Source organism: Indicator indicator, unplaced genomic scaffold, assembly GCF_027791375.1.
Source record: "Indicator indicator isolate 239-I01 unplaced genomic scaffold, UM_Iind_1.1 iindUn_scaffold_86, whole genome shotgun sequence".
NCBI classification, from domain to species: domain Eukaryota; kingdom Metazoa; phylum Chordata; class Aves; order Piciformes; family Indicatoridae; genus Indicator; species Indicator indicator.
Genome location: NW_026539207.1, coordinates 96,796 through 115,866, shown reverse-complemented (window position 1 = coordinate 115,866; position 19,071 = coordinate 96,796). Strand labels below are relative to the sequence as shown.

General features: G+C 55.6%; 1 protein-coding gene across 1 annotated transcript; it reads left to right on the top strand.

The window, feature by feature from the left end:
- The first annotated feature begins 8,425 nt into the window (after positions 1-8,425).
- On the top strand, positions 8,426-16,431 carry LOC128980251 (homeobox protein aristaless-like 3). The gene is made up of 4 exons (XM_054398712.1): positions 8,426-8,675; positions 12,904-13,196; positions 14,839-14,901; positions 16,114-16,431. The coding sequence occupies exons 1-4, from the start codon at positions 8,426-8,428 to the stop codon at positions 16,429-16,431; spliced, it is 924 nt and encodes a 307-aa protein (XP_054254687.1).
- The last annotated feature ends 2,640 nt before the right edge of the window (positions 16,432-19,071 follow it).

Genomic DNA, 19,071 nt, shown 5'->3' with positions numbered 1-19,071 from the left:
CATGTCCTCAGCCTGGAGAGACACCACGTGTGGGACAGTTCAATGAGTCACAGAATGCTTTGAGGTGGAAGGGACATTTTGAGGCCATGGAGTCCAACCTCCTGCCTAGGGCCACTGCCTCTGTCCTTTGGGGAAGCCCAGGAGGTTCTCCCCTTGTCTGGGGAGGATGTGGGACTCAGTTGGCCCTGCTGCTGCTCTTCTGCTTGTGTCCCCAGCCTGTGCTCCTCCAGCCTCATGGTGAGGACCTTCACCTTCTCTTAATGCCCAGGGGAGAGTCATCCCTGGCTGCTTTACAACCCTTGCTGGGTGCCAGTGTGGTCTTCTAATGTGTCTTTGGGCACCTCCCTGCATTTCTCTGCCACCAGAGACACAAAGATCTCGGATTTTCTTTTTTTTTTTCTTTTCTTTTTAATGCCTTTTTAATTTTTTTTTTTTTGGCTTGTTTGTTTTTAATGCTAAAGCTGCAGATGCCTCACGGCTTCAATCCTCAGCCCCTGCTCATCTCCACATCCCAGAAAAATCTTCCAATTCCCACCTCACTGCAGAGCTTCAGCCCAAGCTAGGGCTAGGTCTGGCTGAGGAATGTGCCTGTGGATGGCTGGCAAAATGTCTTTATTCATTCCCTTGATCCCTATCCTGCTTTGATTAGTGGGAGCTGGAGACCCACCAGATCCCAGCAGGATTTTAGTCCTGGTTGCACATCTCCCAACAGCAAGGCACAAAGACAAATGTGTCCCCCCCCTGTCCCCCCAGTGTCACAATGACACAGGAAGGGCAGGAGGGAGCCTCTGTGCCACAGGCAGGCAGAGAATTTGCTGTGCTCCCATGGGAAGGGAGATGCAGAGCTCTGTGTCCATGTTCCTAGATCCATATTTACAGCTCCATAGCTCCATATCCATACTTTTAGATCCGTAGTTCCACATCCACATTTCTATATCCATATTTATAGCTCCATATCCATATTTTTAGATCCATAGTTCTATATCCACATTCCTATATCCATATTTATAGATCCATAGTTTTAGATCCATAATTATAGATCCACATTCCTATATCCATATTTATATATCCATAGTTTTAGATCCATAGTCCTATCCCCATAGTTAAATCCATAGTTCTATATCCACATTCCCATATCCCTATTTATATCTCCATAGTTTTAGATCCATAATTATAGATCCATATTCCTATCCCCATAGTTCCCTATCCATATCCACATTCCTATATCCATAGTTCTGTATCCATAGTTCTGTATCCATGGTTTTAGATCTATAATTATATATCCATAGTTAAATCCATATTCCTATATCCATAGTTCTGTATCCATAGTTCTGTATCCATAGGTTTAGATCCATATTTCTGTATCCATAGCTTTGGATCCATAATTATAGATCGATATTCCCATATCCATAGTTGCATCCACAGTTTTAGATCCACATTCCTATAGCCACATTCCTGTATCCATAGTTCTGTATCCATGGTTACATATCCAGAGCTATGTATCCATAGTTCTTGATCCATAATTATAGATCCACAGTTCTATATCCATATATTCCTCTAACCAGAGTTAAATCCATAATCCTGTATTCATATTCCTGGATCCACAGCTATACATCCATAGTTTTGTATCCAGAGTTTTAGATCCATATTTATATATCCATAGTTTTAGATCCATATTTAAATACCCACAGCTACAGATCCATAATTATAGATCCATATTCCTATCCCCATAGTTCCCTATCCATACTTCTATATCTGCAATCCTACATCCATAGTTCTGTATCCATAGTTCTGTATCCATGGTTTTTAGATCCATAATTATATATCCATAGTTAAATCCCTAATTCCATATCCACATTTATAGCTCCATAAATCCAAATCCATATTTGCATCCATCCATTTTTTACCTATGGATATTTACCTCTATTTCCATCCACATGCACATTCCCAGCCCTCAGATATCCACAGGGATAACTGGATCCCAGGAAAACCTCTTCTGTAACTTGAATTATCCCACAACGAAAGTTTTACAGCTCTAACATCCCTTAAGAACAACATTCCCAGGCTTTTCCTGGATCCATCCATGCCACCAGCACACGGCCAATAAAATCATCTTCATCACTGTCCGGATTGAGGGGGGATCATGGAATAAATCCATGGAAATCAGCCCCAAAATGGCATAAATCCCTAAAAATCTGTCTTTATTGCATCCATAACATTGTGGCTGGATTGCCTCTCCGTGCAGGGTCAGATCCCTGTGGATACAGCGCTGGGACACCCTCAGTGCTGGCAAGCAGAAAAAACCGGAGGGATTTGGTGAAATTCCCAAATTTTGGATGTCATTCGGGGGGGGGGGGGGGGGCGATGGATATCGAGGGGTTGTATCTCTCTTTTCCTCCTCAACTACAAGTTTTTTTTTTTTTTTTTTTTTAAAAAAAGTTTTTTTTTCTTTTTTTTTTTTTTTTTTTTTATTTTTTCTTGTTGTTGAGGAGGAGAAGTGACTTAAAACCCCTCGATATCCATCGCCCCCCCCCCCCCCCCCGAATGACATCCAAAATTTGGGAATTTCACCAAATCCCTCCGGTTTTTTCTGCTTGCCAGCACTGAGGGTGTCCCAGCGCTGTATCCACAGGGATCTGACCCTGCACGGAGAGGCAATCCAGCCACAATGTTATGGATGCAATAAAGACAGATTTTTAGGGATTTATGCCATTTTGGGGCTGATTTCCATGGATTTATTCCATGATCCCCCCTCAATCCGGACAGTGATGAAGATGATTTTATTGGCCGTGTGCTGGTGGCATGGATGGATCCAGGAAAAGCCTGGGAATGTTGTTCTTAAGGGATGTTAGAGCTGTAAAACTTTCGTTGTGGGATAATTCAAGTTACAGAAGAGGTTTTCCTGGGATCCAGTTATCCCTGTGGATATCTGAGGGCTGGGAATGTGCATGTGGATGGAAATAGAGGTAAATATCCATAGGTAAAAAATGGATGGATGCAAATATGGATTTGGATTTATGGAGCTATAAATGTGGATATGGAATTAGGGATTTAACTATGGATATATAATTATGGATCTAAAAACCATGGATACAGAACTATGGATACAGAACTATGGATGTAGGATTGCAGATATAGAAGTATGGATAGGGAACTATGGGGATAGGAATATGGATCTATAATTATGGATCTGTAGCTGTGGGTATTTAAATATGGATCTAAAACTATGGATATATAAATATGGATCTAAAACTCTGGATACAAAACTATGGATGTATAGCTGTGGATCCAGGAATATGAATACAGGATTATGGATTTAACTCTGGTTAGAGGAATATATGGATATAGAACTGTGGATCTATAATTATGGATCAAGAACTATGGATACATAGCTCTGGATATGTAACCATGGATACAGAACTATGGATACAGGAATGTGGCTATAGGAATGTGGATCTAAAACTGTGGATGCAACTATGGATATGGGAATATCGATCTATAATTATGGATCCAAAGCTATGGATACAGAAATATGGATCTAAACCTATGGATACAGAACTATGGATACAGAACTATGGATATAGGAATATGGATTTAACTATGGATATATAATTATAGATCTAAAACCATGGATACAGAACTATGGATACAGAACTATGGATATAGGAATGTGGATATGGATAGGGAACTATGGGGATAGGAATATGGATCTATAATTATGGATCTAAAACTATGGAGATATAAATAGGGATATGGGAATGTGGATATAGAACTATGGATTTAACTATGGGGATAGGACTATGGATCTAAAACTATGGATATATAAATATGGATATAGGAATGTGGATCTATAATTATGGATCTAAAACTATGGATCTATAAATATGGATATAGGAATGTGGATATAGAACTATGGATCTAAAAATATGGATATGGAGCTATAAATATGGATATAGAAATGTGGATGTGGAACTACGGATCTAAAAGTATGGATATGGAGCTATGGAGCTGTAAATATGGATCTAGGAACATGGACACAGAGCTCTGCATCTCCCTTCCCATGGGAGCACAGCAAATTCTCTGCCTGCCTGTGGCACAGAGGCTCCCTCCTGCCCTTCCTGTGTCATTGTGACACTGGGGGGACAGGGGGGGGACACATTTGTCTTTGTGCCTTGCTGTTGGGAGATGTGCAACCAGGACTAAAATCCTGCTGGGATCTGGTGGGTCTCCAGCTCCCACTAATCAAAGCAGGATAGGGATCAAGGGAATGAATAAAGACATTTTGCCAGCCATCCACAGGCACATTCCTCAGCCAGACCTAGCCCTAGCTTGGGCTGAAGCTCTGCAGTGAGGTGGGAATTGGAAGATTTTTCTGGGATGTGGAGATGAGCAGGGGCTGAGGATTGAAGCCGTGAGGCATCTGCAGCTTTAGCATTAAAAACAAACAAGCCAAAAAAAAAAAAATTAAAAAGGCATTAAAAAGAAAAGAAAAAAAAAAAGAAAATCCGAGATCTTTGTGTCTCTGGTGGCAGAGAAATGCAGGGAGGTGCCCAAAGACACATTAGAAGACCACACTGGCACCCAGCAAGGGTTGTAAAGCAGCCAGGGATGACTCTCCCCTGGGCATTAAGAGAAGGTGAAGGTCCTCACCATGAGGCTGGAGGAGCACAGGCTGGGGACACAAGCAGAAGAGCAGCAGCAGGGCCAACTGAGTCCCACATCCTCCCCAGACAAGGGGAGAACCTCCTGGGCTTCCCCAAAGGACAGAGGCAGTGGCCCTAGGCAGGAGGTTGGACTCCATGGCCTCAAAATGTCCCTTCCACCTCAAAGCATTCTGTGACTCATTGAACTGTCCCACACGTGGTGTCTCTCCAGGCTGAGGACATGACCTGGGGGTGGAGAGGAGCAGCAGAGCTGGAGAGCAGCCTCCAAGCTTGGTCAGCACTCACCCAGCAGAGCTGGGGATGCTCCAGGCTGGAGAAGGCTTTGTCTAAGTGTCCCCAGACTCTGTCCCTTCTGCTGGAACCACGGAGTGGGTTGGGTTGGAAGGGACCTCTCAAACCCATCCAGTCCAAGCCCCTGCAGTCAGCAGGGACAAGCCCCAACTACAGCAGGTTGCTCACAGCCCCAAACAGCCTGACCTGCAACGGTGCCAGGGGTGGGGCAGCTCCCACCAGAGCTTTTCCTCAGCAGGTTCCCAGGAATGAGCTTTCTTCCCAAACTGGAGAACCAATCACAAAAATCAACCCCCTGGAGATAAAAAAGTCCATGGGCTGGAGCACCACTGCTGGTCCTCATCTCTGCTGCCCAGTGCTTGACCTTCAGGCTGGGAGGGAAAGCAAGTCCCTGGAGAAGGAGGAGCCCTTTCCTGGTCCTGAGGCATCTCTTGGTGCCTTGCCAGCATTCCCAAGGCTCTGGGTAACATCACAGAGTCTTGGCTGTGCAGGGACCTTCAAACCACAGAGCTCAGCAAAGCTTCCCGGCCTCCTGCCGAGCTCTGCATTGACATCTCCTGATCCCAGGGGAGGCAAAGCAGCTCTCTGGGATGGTTGGAAAGAGTTGGGAAAGCCAATGGGATGTAAGGAGGAGGAAGAAAACCAATCCTCCTCCCAGCAAGCAAGAGGGAAACTGAAACCAGGAGATGTTTGGCCACAGAGCATCCTGCTGGAGTCCTCCTGCTGCATTTGGTGATTCTCATGCCAGGGCTTGTTTGGTGGCAGCTGCCAGCTAAAATAGGGCCACAAAAGGTCACCTCAATCCAAAAGCTGACCCAGGAGCACTTCTCCTTGTGGAGATGTCAGAGCTAGACACCAGGACATGGTGAAAAGTTTCTCCTGGAGCTTTGTCAGCCAAGGGGTTGGTTGGGATCATCCTTTGCCCACAAATGAGCTGCTTTGTGGCCAGTGAAACCCAGCAAGCCCCAGGAGCACCATGGAGATCTCCCTGCCCTGCTCAGTCCCATACTGGCACCTATCCAGGGCAGCATCCACCTTGTTCTCCCCCCAACAGCCTTTGTCCTTGATCTCAAAGCACCCAAGACACCCATCCACCACGCCAGGAGGATGAGGATGGTCTGGCTTTACACACACAAACACCCAGGGCAGAGGGTTGGTGGCAGGCTCAGGAGGAGCCCACAGGAGCCCTGCTCACCCTCACAGCAGCTGCACAACCCAACCCCAACCCCTCTCCTTGCACTGCCTGCAGCTCCCAAATGCCCCAAATCCCACCTTCCCAAGACCTCTTCCACCTTTCCCAGTGATGGAAAACCAGCGCATCCCAGCCAAGCCCGTCCATCCTCCTCCTCCTCACCACCAGGACACGGGGATGGACTCATTCCTCTGCACTAAAATCCTGCAAGTTCCAGCAGTAAATCAGGGAGAGGCAGATCGGAACTAATAACCTTTTACAGGGGTTAGGAGAGGTTCCATAACATTTAACGACTTGTTGCAAGCTGGAGGACTTGGAATCCCTCTTGGAATCCCTCAGGAAATCCCTCTTCAGCAATGATTCACAGCACACAGCGAGCTGTGGCCATCAGACAGGGAAAAATCCCAGCAGCTCCAGGGAAAGCTTCGGGATGCAGGATGCAGAAGGAGCCATCGGGGCCATTAAAGGGTGATGAGGGGGGAGGGGGGAGCGGGGCACGGAGCACTCAGACCCCTGCTTGAAGACCCAGCTCCTGTGGGACTCGTTGACTGGGATACATTTGAGCCTGGAATCACAACCCAGCCAGGAATTTCCCTGCAAGTGCCATTTCCCCCGAGCGAATTCCAGCCGTGATTCACACCCCCCCTCCCTTCCCCTGCTGCTCTGTGCACCGACCCAACGGTGTCACATCGACCCCCCCCCCCTCAAGCCAGGACACAGGGCTGAGGTTGTGGGTTTTAATCACAACCTCGTTCAAAAGCCAAGATTTTCCTGGAATTCCAGCTTTGCTCCGTGCCTGGGATAACAGAGTTCTGCCCCAGCCCGGCCAATAAATCCACAGCCAGCTGCCTGATGGTGTTTAATGGTCTGGGTTGTCCTGTTCTGCTCTTAAACATCACTCCTGGTCCTCCTCCACCTCTTTTTGCCTGATATCTGTGGGTGATGGTTTGGTTTTGTTTTGTTTTGTTTTGTTTTTTTATTCCTAGACCCAGAGGAAGGAGGAATCCCCTGGGATGAGCTAAAATCCATGTCGTGTGTAAGGGAAAACCAGCAAATGGAGATGGAAAACTCACCCCCCCGCCCCCCACCTCCCTCTTCCCAGCCGATTTCTGCTCACTTCTCCCTGCCCCTTGCTCAGTCCCCTCTCTGCCACCCAGCCCCTGAAGCACCAAATCTGCTTCACCCTTTTGCACACAGACACCCCCAAAACTGGACACCCCCCCTCCATGCTCTGAGCCAAACACCCTCCACAGGGAGCAGCCAAAGTGGCTCCAATGCAGAGGAGCCAAAAAAGGAGAAAAAAAAAAAAAAAAGGGGGGGAGGGGGGAAGTCCAGGCAAGCCCTGATCTGCTCTACTCCAGCAAAACCAGGCTGCTGGGGTTGGGGGGGAGGGATCCAAATCCTGGGATGTGGGAGCAGCAGGGAGCAGGATAGGTCCTCCTCGGTGGATGTGCACTGTGGGATCATGGATGTTGTACTCCAGGATCGTGATCACCCCTGGATCCCATGTCCCAGGGTCACAATCATCCCTAGAATTCCTGTTGCAAGGTCATGGTCACCCTTGGATTGCATGTCCCAGGGTTATGATCATGCCTAGATCCCATGTCCCAGGATCACAAATGGCCCTGGATCCCATGTCCCAGGGTCATGATCCCCCTTGATCCTATGTCCCAGGGCCACAATCCCCCCTGGATCTCCTGTCCAGGCCTCAGCCCTGTCTTTGGGAAGGGAAAGGCTACAAATGGGTTCAGAAAGATGGGGGGAAAAAATCCAGAGTGTGCCTGGAAAATGAAAGTTTATCCCTGCCCGGAATTTGGAGCTGCTGGGAGCAGTTGGGGATGGAGCTTTAACTCAAGGAAGGGCCCTGGGCATTTCCTGTAGCTGGGAGACACTGGGAGCGCTGAGAGGGGAGGAGCAGGGGGCTCCCCCTACAGCCCCTGCCCTGAGGATGGGATTGAGAGGGGGCTGGGGGAAGCGGGGGGGGGGGGGAGGGGGGGTTTTCTTCTCCAGTCCGACCCACTCGGGAAAGGAAGCTTGGGGCTGGGGCTGGTGGAAATTGGGATTAGAGGGTTAAGGAAGGGGATGGAGGACACACGTGACTGGCTGTGGAGTTGGGGAAGTGGGATGGGGGGGGAGGGGGGGTACGGGGGTGGAGGGGGGCTTGAGCGATCCCTCCCTTCCCATCCCCACCAGCCACCCCCCCCTCCTCCCCAGGCCCCCGCACAAAATCCGCCCCCCCTCCGCCACCTCCCCTTGCCCGTTCCATCCAACCTGCGGCATGGAGGCACCGGGCTGCCCGACCTTCCCCCCTCCTCACCGGGCCGGACCCCTCCCGGGGCTCCCCCGTTCTCCCACCGCATTCACCGGGACTCCACCGGGACTCCCTTCCCAGTACCCGCCGCCGCTCAGCCCCCGCCCGGCTCGCTGTCCACCGGACAAGGCAGAGCCTCGGTACTTGGGGGTCACCAGCCCGGGCCCCGTCGCCCTGCCCGTCCATGCGAAGCCGTTCTGCCCGCCCGGGGCTGCAGGTACGGGGAGAGCGGCGGGTGGAGGGGCGGGACACCGGGGCTGCCGACCCTCTCGACCTCTCCGCGCTCCCTTCTGTTTCACTTCCCTCTTCTCCACCACCACCCGGGGGCCTGATCCTGCCGCTGCCCTCCGAGAAGGGATCTCCCCGCCAGCCCTGATCCCCCTCTCGACCGTACTATCGCCGACACACTTCACGGAGGCGGCCGCTGTCGCGATATGGCCCCGTCGGAGCAGAGTCCGTCAGGGCATCCCCCGACGGGAGCCGGCCCGGTGCTGCTGTGTGTCGGGCAGCCGTGACTGTGTCGCGACGGAGACCGAAGTCTCCAAGGTCGTTCTCGAAACGGGGTTAGAGGCAGATACTCGGTCCCGCTGCCACGACGGCGGGGACCGGCCCAGGCTGACGAGCGGCGATGACTGCCGGGGATGGAGCTCGTTACCGGCACCGGGGAACGGACCCGTCGCTCAGAGGAGGCTGGAGAAGCGAGTCCGGCCGCCGCTGCCCGAGACGGGGCCTCACCGGGCAAGGACCAGAGAGAGCTACCGGCGCTGTGGCCGCACGGACAGGCCCGGGGCTCCGGTCCCGGGCAGCACCGAGAGTTTCCGACCGGGATTTACAGAGCTCGGAGCTCCCCGGTGCACGGTTCTGAGGGTGCAAAGTTCCCGGTTCCCTCGGAGCATGGCCCCCGGGGTCCAGTGCTCCCCGTTGTGGGGTTTCAGCACTCCCGGTTCCCCAGTGCACCGTTCTGGCGGCCCCAGCACTCCCAGTTCTCGGGGTTCCAGCATTCCCGGTTCCCCGGTGCATGGCTCTGGGCATGCAGAGCTCCCGGTTCCCGGGCATCTAGCATTCCCGGTTTCCCCCGTGCAGAGCTCCCGGCTCCCGGGGATGCAGAGCTTCAGCGCTCCGAGGTCACATCGTTCCCCGGTGCCCTGCCGCAGGGTTTGCAGAGCACAGAGCTCCTCGGTGCACGGCTCCGGGACTCGACTGATCCCGGTGCACGGCTCTGGAAGGGTTCAGCGCTCCGGAGCTCCAACCCTCCCAGTTCCCCGGTGCACGGCTCCAGAGTCCTCCGACGCTGCCGGTTCCCCGGTGCACAGCCCTAGAGGTTCAGCGCTCCCGATCCCCTGGTTCACAGCGCCGGGGGATGCAGAGCTCGGTGCCTCCCGGGACATCGATACCCGGCTCCCGGGGGGCTCCACACCGGATCCCTCGGGTCTCTCCCAATCGCTTCCACCGACCGAGCAACACCCGCCGCTCACCTCGCACTTTCCCTCCCAGTTAGGACCGTCGGGGGCTCTGGCCGGGGCTCCCCGGCCTCATCCCATCCCTCCGAGGCTCCCCGATCGCAAGGGCCTTTTATCCCCCCCCACCCCCCTAAAGCTTTTCACTTTAATATAAGAAGAAAAAGGCAGCGCCGTGGGCTAATGGGAACCAGGTGGGGCCCAGCGAAGCTGCCCCACTCCCAGTTCGGGGGGAACAGGTAGGAAAAGCCCCGAAGGTAGCAGGGACACCGGCTCGGCCCGCTCCATCCTTCTTACCTGCTCCCGGTGCGGCGGGGGGGATGTGTGTGTGTGATGCTGCCATTCCCGGTGGTTGGGGATCTCTCCCCCAGTTCCTTTCGGTGCCCCCATCCCTTCCTTCTTAGTTTTCCCTTTCCCTTCCCGGTTAACCCAGGAATTTTACAGCTGTTCCCCAGCTGCCTCCTTCCCCCAGCGCCGCCAAATCTTTCCGGGGGTGTCAGTTTAGGAAGGATTTAGTAACGGAGGTGGGGAAAAAAAAAAAACAACAACAACCCAAACAAAACAAAACAAAAAAGGATTTTTCTATCTTCTCTTTTTTTTTCCCCCATCCTCTTTGTCCGTGTTTATTTAGCTACACACCCGGATCCTGTACCCTTCCTGACTTTTCCTTCTTTTTTGGGCTAAGAATTTGTCTCCCACGCCGAAGCCCGCGGCTCGCTGGCTTAAAAAGAAAAAAATAGGTGGGGGTGGGGGGAGAAAAACCCCGAATCTGATGAATTTCTTTTTGGTTTTTGTTTTTTTTTTTTTTTTTTGCCTTATTTTTGATCACATTTGGGTTTGTCGGGTTTTGGTTTTGGGGTGGTTTTTTTTTTTTATTGTTATGTTTTTTGCTTTCCCTTCACTCTTTGGTCAGAATTATGTGTTCACGTTAAATCCCCCGGGCCCGGCGGCTTTGAGCCCTTTGGAGGACAAAGCGGGAAGGAAACAGCAATTCGGCCTCATCCCTTCAACCATTCCCCAGCACCAGGCTCGTACCCAGGTCTGTACCAAGAGGAATCACAACCCCCCCGCCCCCAGACACCCCCCCACCCCGTGCCCCCAGATTCCATTTTCCCATTAATTCAAAGCAGCTGGATTGTGGCTCTTGGCTGTGCCGTATCCCCCCCCCCCGCCCTCCCACCCCCACCCCCAAACTGCCTTCATTAGGGAAAAATCAAAAACGAAAGTCGGGAAAAGGCAGCGGCAGGAGCGGCTTTGGGGGGGGCGGGGAGGGCACAAACCCCCTGGTGGGTTCACAGGGTTGGGGACCCTGCTCCCCTGCTCGGCTGGGATGTGATAGGGAATGGTCTGGGAAGGAGGATCCGTCCCAATGGAGCCATTTCCTCCCCCTCGCTGGCCCCGAGAGCTGCGCCGTGCCCAAGGTCAAGCTGTGGGCCTGATCCTGCCCCTCCGAAGGGAGCAGTGGGCTCCACCTGCAGCAAGCCCAAATCTTTGGGGCTGGTGCTTAAAGTGGGGCTCAAACCAGGGCTAAACTCAAGCATCTTTCAGGTTGTCTCCTTCCTGAGTAATGTCCCTGCGTTCCCTCCCTGTCCCCTAAGCTGGTCCCTTCTTTGATTCCCCTTTCACCACATCAGCTCCTCAGGGTCCCAGCAGCCCCCAGCTGGAGTCACTGAGCTCTGTGTGTCCCTGCTTGGGGACAAACAACCCTGCTGGGAGAAAAGAGATGACCTCTGAAATGTGTGGCAGTGGCTTATCTCCTTGAACCCTTTCAACAGACAGCCCAGAGACATCCCAGCAGTGAGAGGAAGGGGGGTGGGGGGGAGGAACCCCCAAATTTCTTGCTCTGGCTCCTGCAGGGAGGTGGGGACAGGGAGACTTTGAGTAAAAGGAGGAGGGGGTTTGATTTTCTCTCCTTTCCAAATGGGTTGCTGAGAGTCCCAGAGGCAGGGAAATGCCAGCAGAGGGACAGGCAAAGCCTCCCCTTGAGCTGAGTTCAGACATGGGGAGGTGAATAAAAGCCCAGTGCTGGGGCAAACTGGGCTTACTGGTGGAGCTGATGCCTCTGCTGTGGGGGCTGCTGAGCAGGGTGGAGGCTCAGCCCCTGCTGGAAGGGAGCAGGAGCAGAGGGACAAGGAGCTGAGTAAATCCTTGAGCACCCTGTGCTGCCCTTCTCTGCTCCTCCTCACCCAGCCCTCAGGAGCAGCATCTAAGAGGATCTCTGAGTGGGACCCTCAGCCATGGGTCTCTGAGCACACACTGGTGAGGTCACATCTTGAGTCCTGGGGTCAGTCTTGGGCTCCTCACTCCAAGAAGGACATTGAAGGGCTGGGGAAGGGCAAGAAAGCTGGGGAAGGGTCTGGAGAAGAGGGCTGGGGAGGAGCAGCTGAGGGAGCTGGGGGTGCTCAGCCTGGAGAAGAGGAGGCTGAGGGAGACCTCATTGCTCTCTGCAGCTCCTGAGAGCAGGCTGGAGGAAGGGTGGGGCTCTGCTCCCAAGGAACAAGTGACAGAATGAGAGGAATCAGCCTCAAGCTGCCCCAGGGGAGGTTGAGGTTGGCCATGAGGAACAATTTCTGCCCCTTGAGGCTGCCCAGGGCAGTGTTGGAGTCCCCATCCCTGGAGGGGTTTCAGAGCCCTGGAGCTGGTGGTGCCCTGGCAGTGCTGGGTTGGACTTGATGGTCTGAAAGCTCTTTTCCAACTCAAACCATTCTGTGACTCTCTGCCATCCCCGGGAGGTTGTTGCCTGCCCACGGCTCCCCTACTGAGCAGGGATTTTGCCCTCCTGGGGATGGGTTGGACCTGCTGCCTGCCTGTGCCCAGCTCTTTCCTCCTGGGATTGGACCTCAACATCTCTCTGGGGTGACCGAGAGCAGGCAGGGCTGGGAGGGGAGGGCTGGGGCTGCCGGCTGGGCGAGCTCTCGGCTTCATTAGCACAATTAGCACCATTAACGCCATTAACACCCTCCCATCTTGTGCCTGCCCCCCTGCCAGGCAGCGAGAAGGGATGCAAAGGAACGTACCAGGCGGTGCCCGCAGCCTGCAGAGCCCCCATGAAAGCCTCAGAGGAACCGAGGTGCCTTCTGGCAGCACCCAGCCTCCGGGAACGGGGGTTGCCCGAGCTGCCCGAGCCCCTGGGCAAGAGCAAGAAGAGGAGGAACAGGACGACCTTCAGCACCTTCCAGCTGGAGGAGCTGGAGAAGGTCTTCCAGAAGACTCACTACCCTGATGTCTATGCCCGAGAGCAGCTGGCACTGAGGACAGACCTGACCGAAGCCAGGGTGCAGGTATGGGCACGGGGCCCTGGCACACACAGGAATGGGCATGGCCACCCCGGGTTGGTGCTGGGCAGAGGTGAGGGATGTTTTTTAACTCTCCTCTGTGGGGTGATGCCCAGTTAGAGGCTGGGGTTCCCAGGGTTATGCTGAGCCCCAGAGGGGAGATCCCAGCCCAGGTGCCCACTTGACCCACCCCCCACAGGGTGCAGAAACCATTTGCCTCTCTGAGCTCTCTCCACTTCTCCCCTTGTCCCCTCTGCAGCACCCAAAGGGTCAGGAAAAGCCAAAATTTGGGAGGTCAATGCCAACCTCCTCCCCTCTTTCCCCCCAGCACCTCCTTAATATGATTCCCCCCTCCCCCCAACACATTCATCATTTCCAGCCTCCCTCCCCACCTCACCCCCACAACCCAGCTCCCTCCAGCCCAGGACCAGCAGCAATGGAGCTGCCATCCCAGGACAGGGGTCCCCAGGGGTTCAGGATGGATTGAGAGGTGGGGTGGGAGGGCAGGATGAGGCCCTCCCTCAGCCCCCCCCCACCCAGCTCTGCATCACTCTTGCGTCAGGCCAGTGAGCTCCTTCCAGAGGCATCTCCAGCTCCTTCCAGAGGCATCTCCATGTGGTTTGAGGCTCCCAGTGAGGAGAGGGGGGTGGAGGAGGCACCCAAGAGGGAGAAAAGCAAAGGCAGGATGGCAATGGGTGCTGGGTCCTTCAAGCCACCCAGTCCTGGCTGCTGCCCTCCCCACGGGGCAGGAGACAGGGACAAGGCAGAGGCAGGGGATGTGCGCCCTGAGCCTGCAGCCACCACAGCCTCTGAGCCCCAGTTTGAGATGGATTTAGATGAATTTGCCCAGAACCAGGAGAGTCCTGTGGTGAGCACCCCAGCACCACGTCCTCCTCTCCAAGAGGTGCTGCTGGAGCCTTCACCATCCCAACTCCAGTCCCAGCCCCATCCAGGGGACATGCAGGAGGGTCCTTGTGACCTCTAGGAGATGCTGCTGGAGCTGTCACCACCCCCCAACTCCAGTCCCATCCCACCCAGCAGCATCCAGGGGTCATGCAGGGTCCCTGTGACCTATGGGAGATGCTCCTGGAGCTGTCACCACCCCAACTCCAGCTCCAGCCCCAGCCCCAGCCCCATCTAGAGGACATGCAGGAGGGTTCTTGTGACCTCTGGGAGATGCTGCTGGAGCTGTCACAGCCAACTCCAGCCCCAGCCCCATCTAGAGGACATGCAGGAGGGTCCTTGTGACCCCTGGGAGATGCTCCTGGAGCATCCCCACCTCCAGCCCGATCCCACAGATGGTTCCTCATGACCACACAGGACCCAAAGAACCTCAATCCGCATCAAAACTTGGGACAAATGAGGCCCAGAAGGTGATGGGAGAGAAGAGGGTGCCTGGAGCAGGGCTGCTTCTGCTCCCGGAGGGATAAGGAAGATTTCTGCCCCTCCTGGCAGAGGGAAAAGCCTGGAGAGCTCAGAGCTGGAGCTCACCAGGAGCCCAGCAGCTCCTCGGGGGTTCTTTTCCTGCTGGGCAGAGGGCTGGGGAGGTGGGAGGGGGAGAGTTGGAAGGGTCTCACCCAGGGGTTGGGGGAGGGGGGGGGGGCAGTGGGTCCCTGCACCTCAGCCCCCTCCCTCCCTGCTCCCCCAGGTCTGGTTCCAGAACCGCAGAGCCAAGTGGCGCAAACGAGAACGCTTCGGGAAAATCCAGGAGGTGAGAGGTGCCCCAGGGGCTGCCTGCCCCCCACCCTCTGCTGTCTGCCCCCACCCCCACCCCTCCCCGTGCCAGGGCAAAGCTCCCAGCACCCAAGGACCCTCAGCACCTCTTTTTTTTGCCCCTCCTGTGCCCCCTCATCCCCCTGGGAAAAGCAGGGATGGAAAAGGGGGAAAGCAGCAGCAGCAGCAGCTCATGTGGACACCTGGGGGGTGAGGGTGGTTTGTCTGTCATCCCCCCCCTCCAAACTCTGGGGCAGGTTTTGGGGTGCTCCCCTCCAAGAAACCTCTTTAGCTGCCCTCTTTTTCTCTTCAGACACAGCCCCAGTGCCCAAAGCTCCCACAGGCATCTTGGGGGAGGGAAGGAGGGGTGGGGGGAAAGATTTGAACCAGGATTCAACCCCCCATGAGCAACTAGAAATAGATCTGGGGTAGGGAGGAAGGAGGGAGGCAAAGAAGGGGTGAGGGGGGTCCAAGGGGAGTGGGGTGAGGGGGAGACAAAATGGGAGGTAGGAGGCTAAGGAGGAGCCAAAGGGAGTGGGGTAGGAGGGATCCAAATGTTGGGGAAGGGGAGAAGGGGGTGAAGAGGATCCAAGGGAGGGGTGTGAGGAGGTGAGTGGGATCCAAACGGGGCAGGGAGGGGGAATTAGTAGGATCCATAGGTGAGGGGCATCCAAATGGGGGGAGGTGTGAGGGGGAATCCAAGGGGAGGATGAGGAAGGGATGAAAGGAGAGGGGTGTGAAGGGGTGAGTGGGATCCAAACTGGGGGGTGGGAGAAGGATCCAAAGGGAGTGGGGTGAGGGGGAGTCCAAACTGGGAGGTGGGGGTGATGGAGGATCCAAGGCAAGAGGGATCCAAAGTGGGGGGGGGGGGAGGGGAAAGAGGGGGGAGAAGGTGATGGAGATCCAAGTGGAGGAGGATGAGGAGGATCCAAGGAAGGGGGCGAGGAGGGGGCATGAGTAGGACCCAAGGTGGGGAGGTAAGGAGGATCCAAGAGAAGTGAGAAGGCTCCAAGAGGGAGTGAGGAGATCCAAGGGAAGTGAGAAGGATCCAAGTTGGGGAGGTGAGGAGGATCCAAGGGGAGGTGAGAAGGATCCCGGGTGGGGAGGTGAGGAGGATCCAAGGGGAGGTGGGATGCCATGGTCCCCACCTTCAGCTGACCCCCCGCCCCCCACTTCACCTTGGGGTTGATTCTGATCCTTTTCTTTCCAGCTGCAGCACAACCTGTGGCCAAGCCCCGGCCCCGGCAGCCCCGGGGGGCTCCTGCCGGCCGAGAGCATCCCCACCCCCTGCATGTCTCCCTACCCCTCCCCTCACAGCAACCTCACCAGCTTCATGGGCATCCCCTCTTCCCCCGGCCCCCATCCGGCCATCAACAGCCTCTACTCCCTGCACAGCCTCCCCGCCCCGGCCCTGGGCACCCACCACTTCGAGACCCCCCCCGAACACGACTACAAACCTCCCACCTTGGTGCCCCTGAGGGTGAAGGGCAAAGAGGCCACCAGCAGCCTGCTGAATTGGGCTACGTGATCCACCCCCTCCCCTGCCCCCTCCCCCTCCCCAGGGAGGGACACAGACCATTGTCACCCCCCCGAGCATGCCCTGCTGCCCTCCCCCCCCCCCCCCCCATCCCCAAAGCACCAAAAGGTTTGGGAGCAGCTGGGTAGGGTCACCCTTAACCCCCTCCTCAGTGCACCCCAAGCTTTTCCTGCATCCCAGCCATGGGTCCTGGTCTCATTCTGGGTGGGTCAAAGGAGGACTCCTTGGCTTTGGAGGGGTGGAAAGTGATCACCCCCAAATCCAGTCTGCCCCAGCAGGGGTGGCAGTGGCAGCTTGGGACCCCCCCCCCCCCCCCAAAACCAGGCACCTCCAGCGAGTGGATTCCCATGGGGCTGCCCCCAATCCTTCCCCCCCAGCCTGCACCCCTAAATGCCCAACCTGGGGGGCACCAGCCTCAGGTATGGCTGAAGAGGAGGGGGAGGGGGGGGGGGGTGTTCCATGGCAGCATCATGGCAGGGGGGTACCAGGTGATTTTGGGGGGAGGGCTCCCCCTCCCCAGCTGAAATGTGATGACTCCCCCACCACCACCAAGTGCAGCCATCAGTGGTAGAAATTGGGGTCCTCAGAGGTAGAAGTTGTGGTCTCCAGTGGTAGAAATTGGGGTCCTCATTGGTAGAAGCTGGGGTCTCACAGGAACCCCCCCCTTCACCATAACATCTCCAGCCACTGAGATCCCCCCCCTCCCCCTCCAACATCTCCAACCAGTGACCTCCCACCCCGACCACCACCTCTCCAGCCACTGGGACCCCCCCACCACCACCACCACAACCTCTCCAGCCACTGGGACCCACCACCACCACCACCACCCCACCACAACCTCTCCAGACACTGGGACCCCACTACCCCCCCAACATCTGCAAAGTGACATCCCCCCCCCATCTCCAGCCTATGGAACCCCCACCACCATCACAACATCTCCACCCACTGGGACCCCCACCAAGATCACATCTCCACCCACTGGGACCCCTCCTCTCCCCCCAACATCTCCAACCAGTGACCCCCACCCCCACCACAGCACCTCCAACCACTGGGACCCTTCCACCACAGGCAAAGGACCCAAGGTCAGGAGCAGGACCTCCCCTTGCTCCTGCCCACCCCAGGAGCAGGTGATGCCACGATGACCACCCCCATGCCACCCTCCCCTAGGGTTCCCAACTTGCCCCCAGCTTGATGCTGAGGTGGGGGCAACCTCAGTTGGGTACCACAGATGCCATTCCCCAAGGCACCCAACCTGCTGATCCACCCCAAACCAACCTCCCAAAGCAGCCAGAAGCAGCCCAACAAGCCCTGGGAGGATGTTCCCCACCCTCTGGGCTCAACATCCATGCCCATGGTGGGTGCCCACCCCTGCCTGGGACCTCTCCTGCCCTGGTTCTCCCTCTTCCCACCAGGAAGAGGTGGGGGTGGATTTTGTTCCCTTTTTTTTTTTTTTTTTTTTTTTTTTTTTTTTTTTTAAAGCAATAAAGCTCAGTTTCAAGAAGTTCTTCCCTGCTCAGCCCAGCTGGGAACGTTTGGGAGTGAGGTGTGATGGAGACAGCCTGGCTTGGCTCACACCTCAGCCACCAGTATCCCACCAGCCTGCACCTCTGGGGGTGCAAGGAAAGCACCCAGTGGGTGCTGCTCAATGGGGGATGAGGTCAGGGTGCAGCATTAAGGACCCTGGAAGGATTGCTGGGCTCTGGCTTGAGGTCCCCTCGTAGCCATGATGAGAGACAGGATGGGCCCCACAGCTCAGCTCCTGGACTGGGGGCTGGGCAAAGGCAGGCAACCAGTGAGGGAGAATGATGGAATTGGTTGGGTTGGAGGTGACCTTTAAGATTATGGAGTTCAACCATTGACCCAGCACTGCCAGGGCACCCCCAAACCATGCCCTCAGCACCACAGCTCCACACCTGTGAAACCTCTCCAGGGGTGGGGACTCCAACACTGCCCTGGGCAGCCTGGGCCAGGCCTGGACAACACTTTTGGGGAAGAAATTGCTCCTCAGGGCCAACCTGAACCTTCCCTGGGGCAACTTGAGGTCCTACCACTTGTTCCTTGGGAGAAGAAACCAACCTCAACCTGGCTCCAACCTCCTCTCAGGGAGCTGTAGAGAGCAATGAGGTCTCCCCGCAGCCTCCTCCAGACTGAACACCCTCAGCTGCTCCTCTCCAGACCCTTCCCCAGTTCTGTTGCCCTTCTCTGGCCCTGCTCCAGCCTCTCAAAGTCCTCCTTGGAGTGAGGGACCCAAAACTAAACCCAGGATTCAAGCTGTGGCCTCCCCAGTGCCCAGTCCAGGGGCACACTCCCTGCCCTGCTCCTGCTGCCCACACTGTCTGACCCAAGCCTGGATGCTGGTGGCCTTCTTGGCCAGCTGGGCACTCCCTGGTTCATCTCCAGGCGCTGCTGAGGGATGGGGACAGAGGGGACAAGGGACACAGACGCAGCCGAGGCGCTCAGCTCAGCTCTCAGCATGGATCTTTGTGTACAGCTCGCCCACGCCACCCAGCGGAGCAAAGGGGAACTGCAGCCTCCAGCCCTTCCCCTGCTGCTCCAGCCCCCCCCCCCAGCACCCCCGGGGCCCTCTCACCGTGTCCCCAGGTGGGGGCCGGGGGGGACAAACCGCTTGGC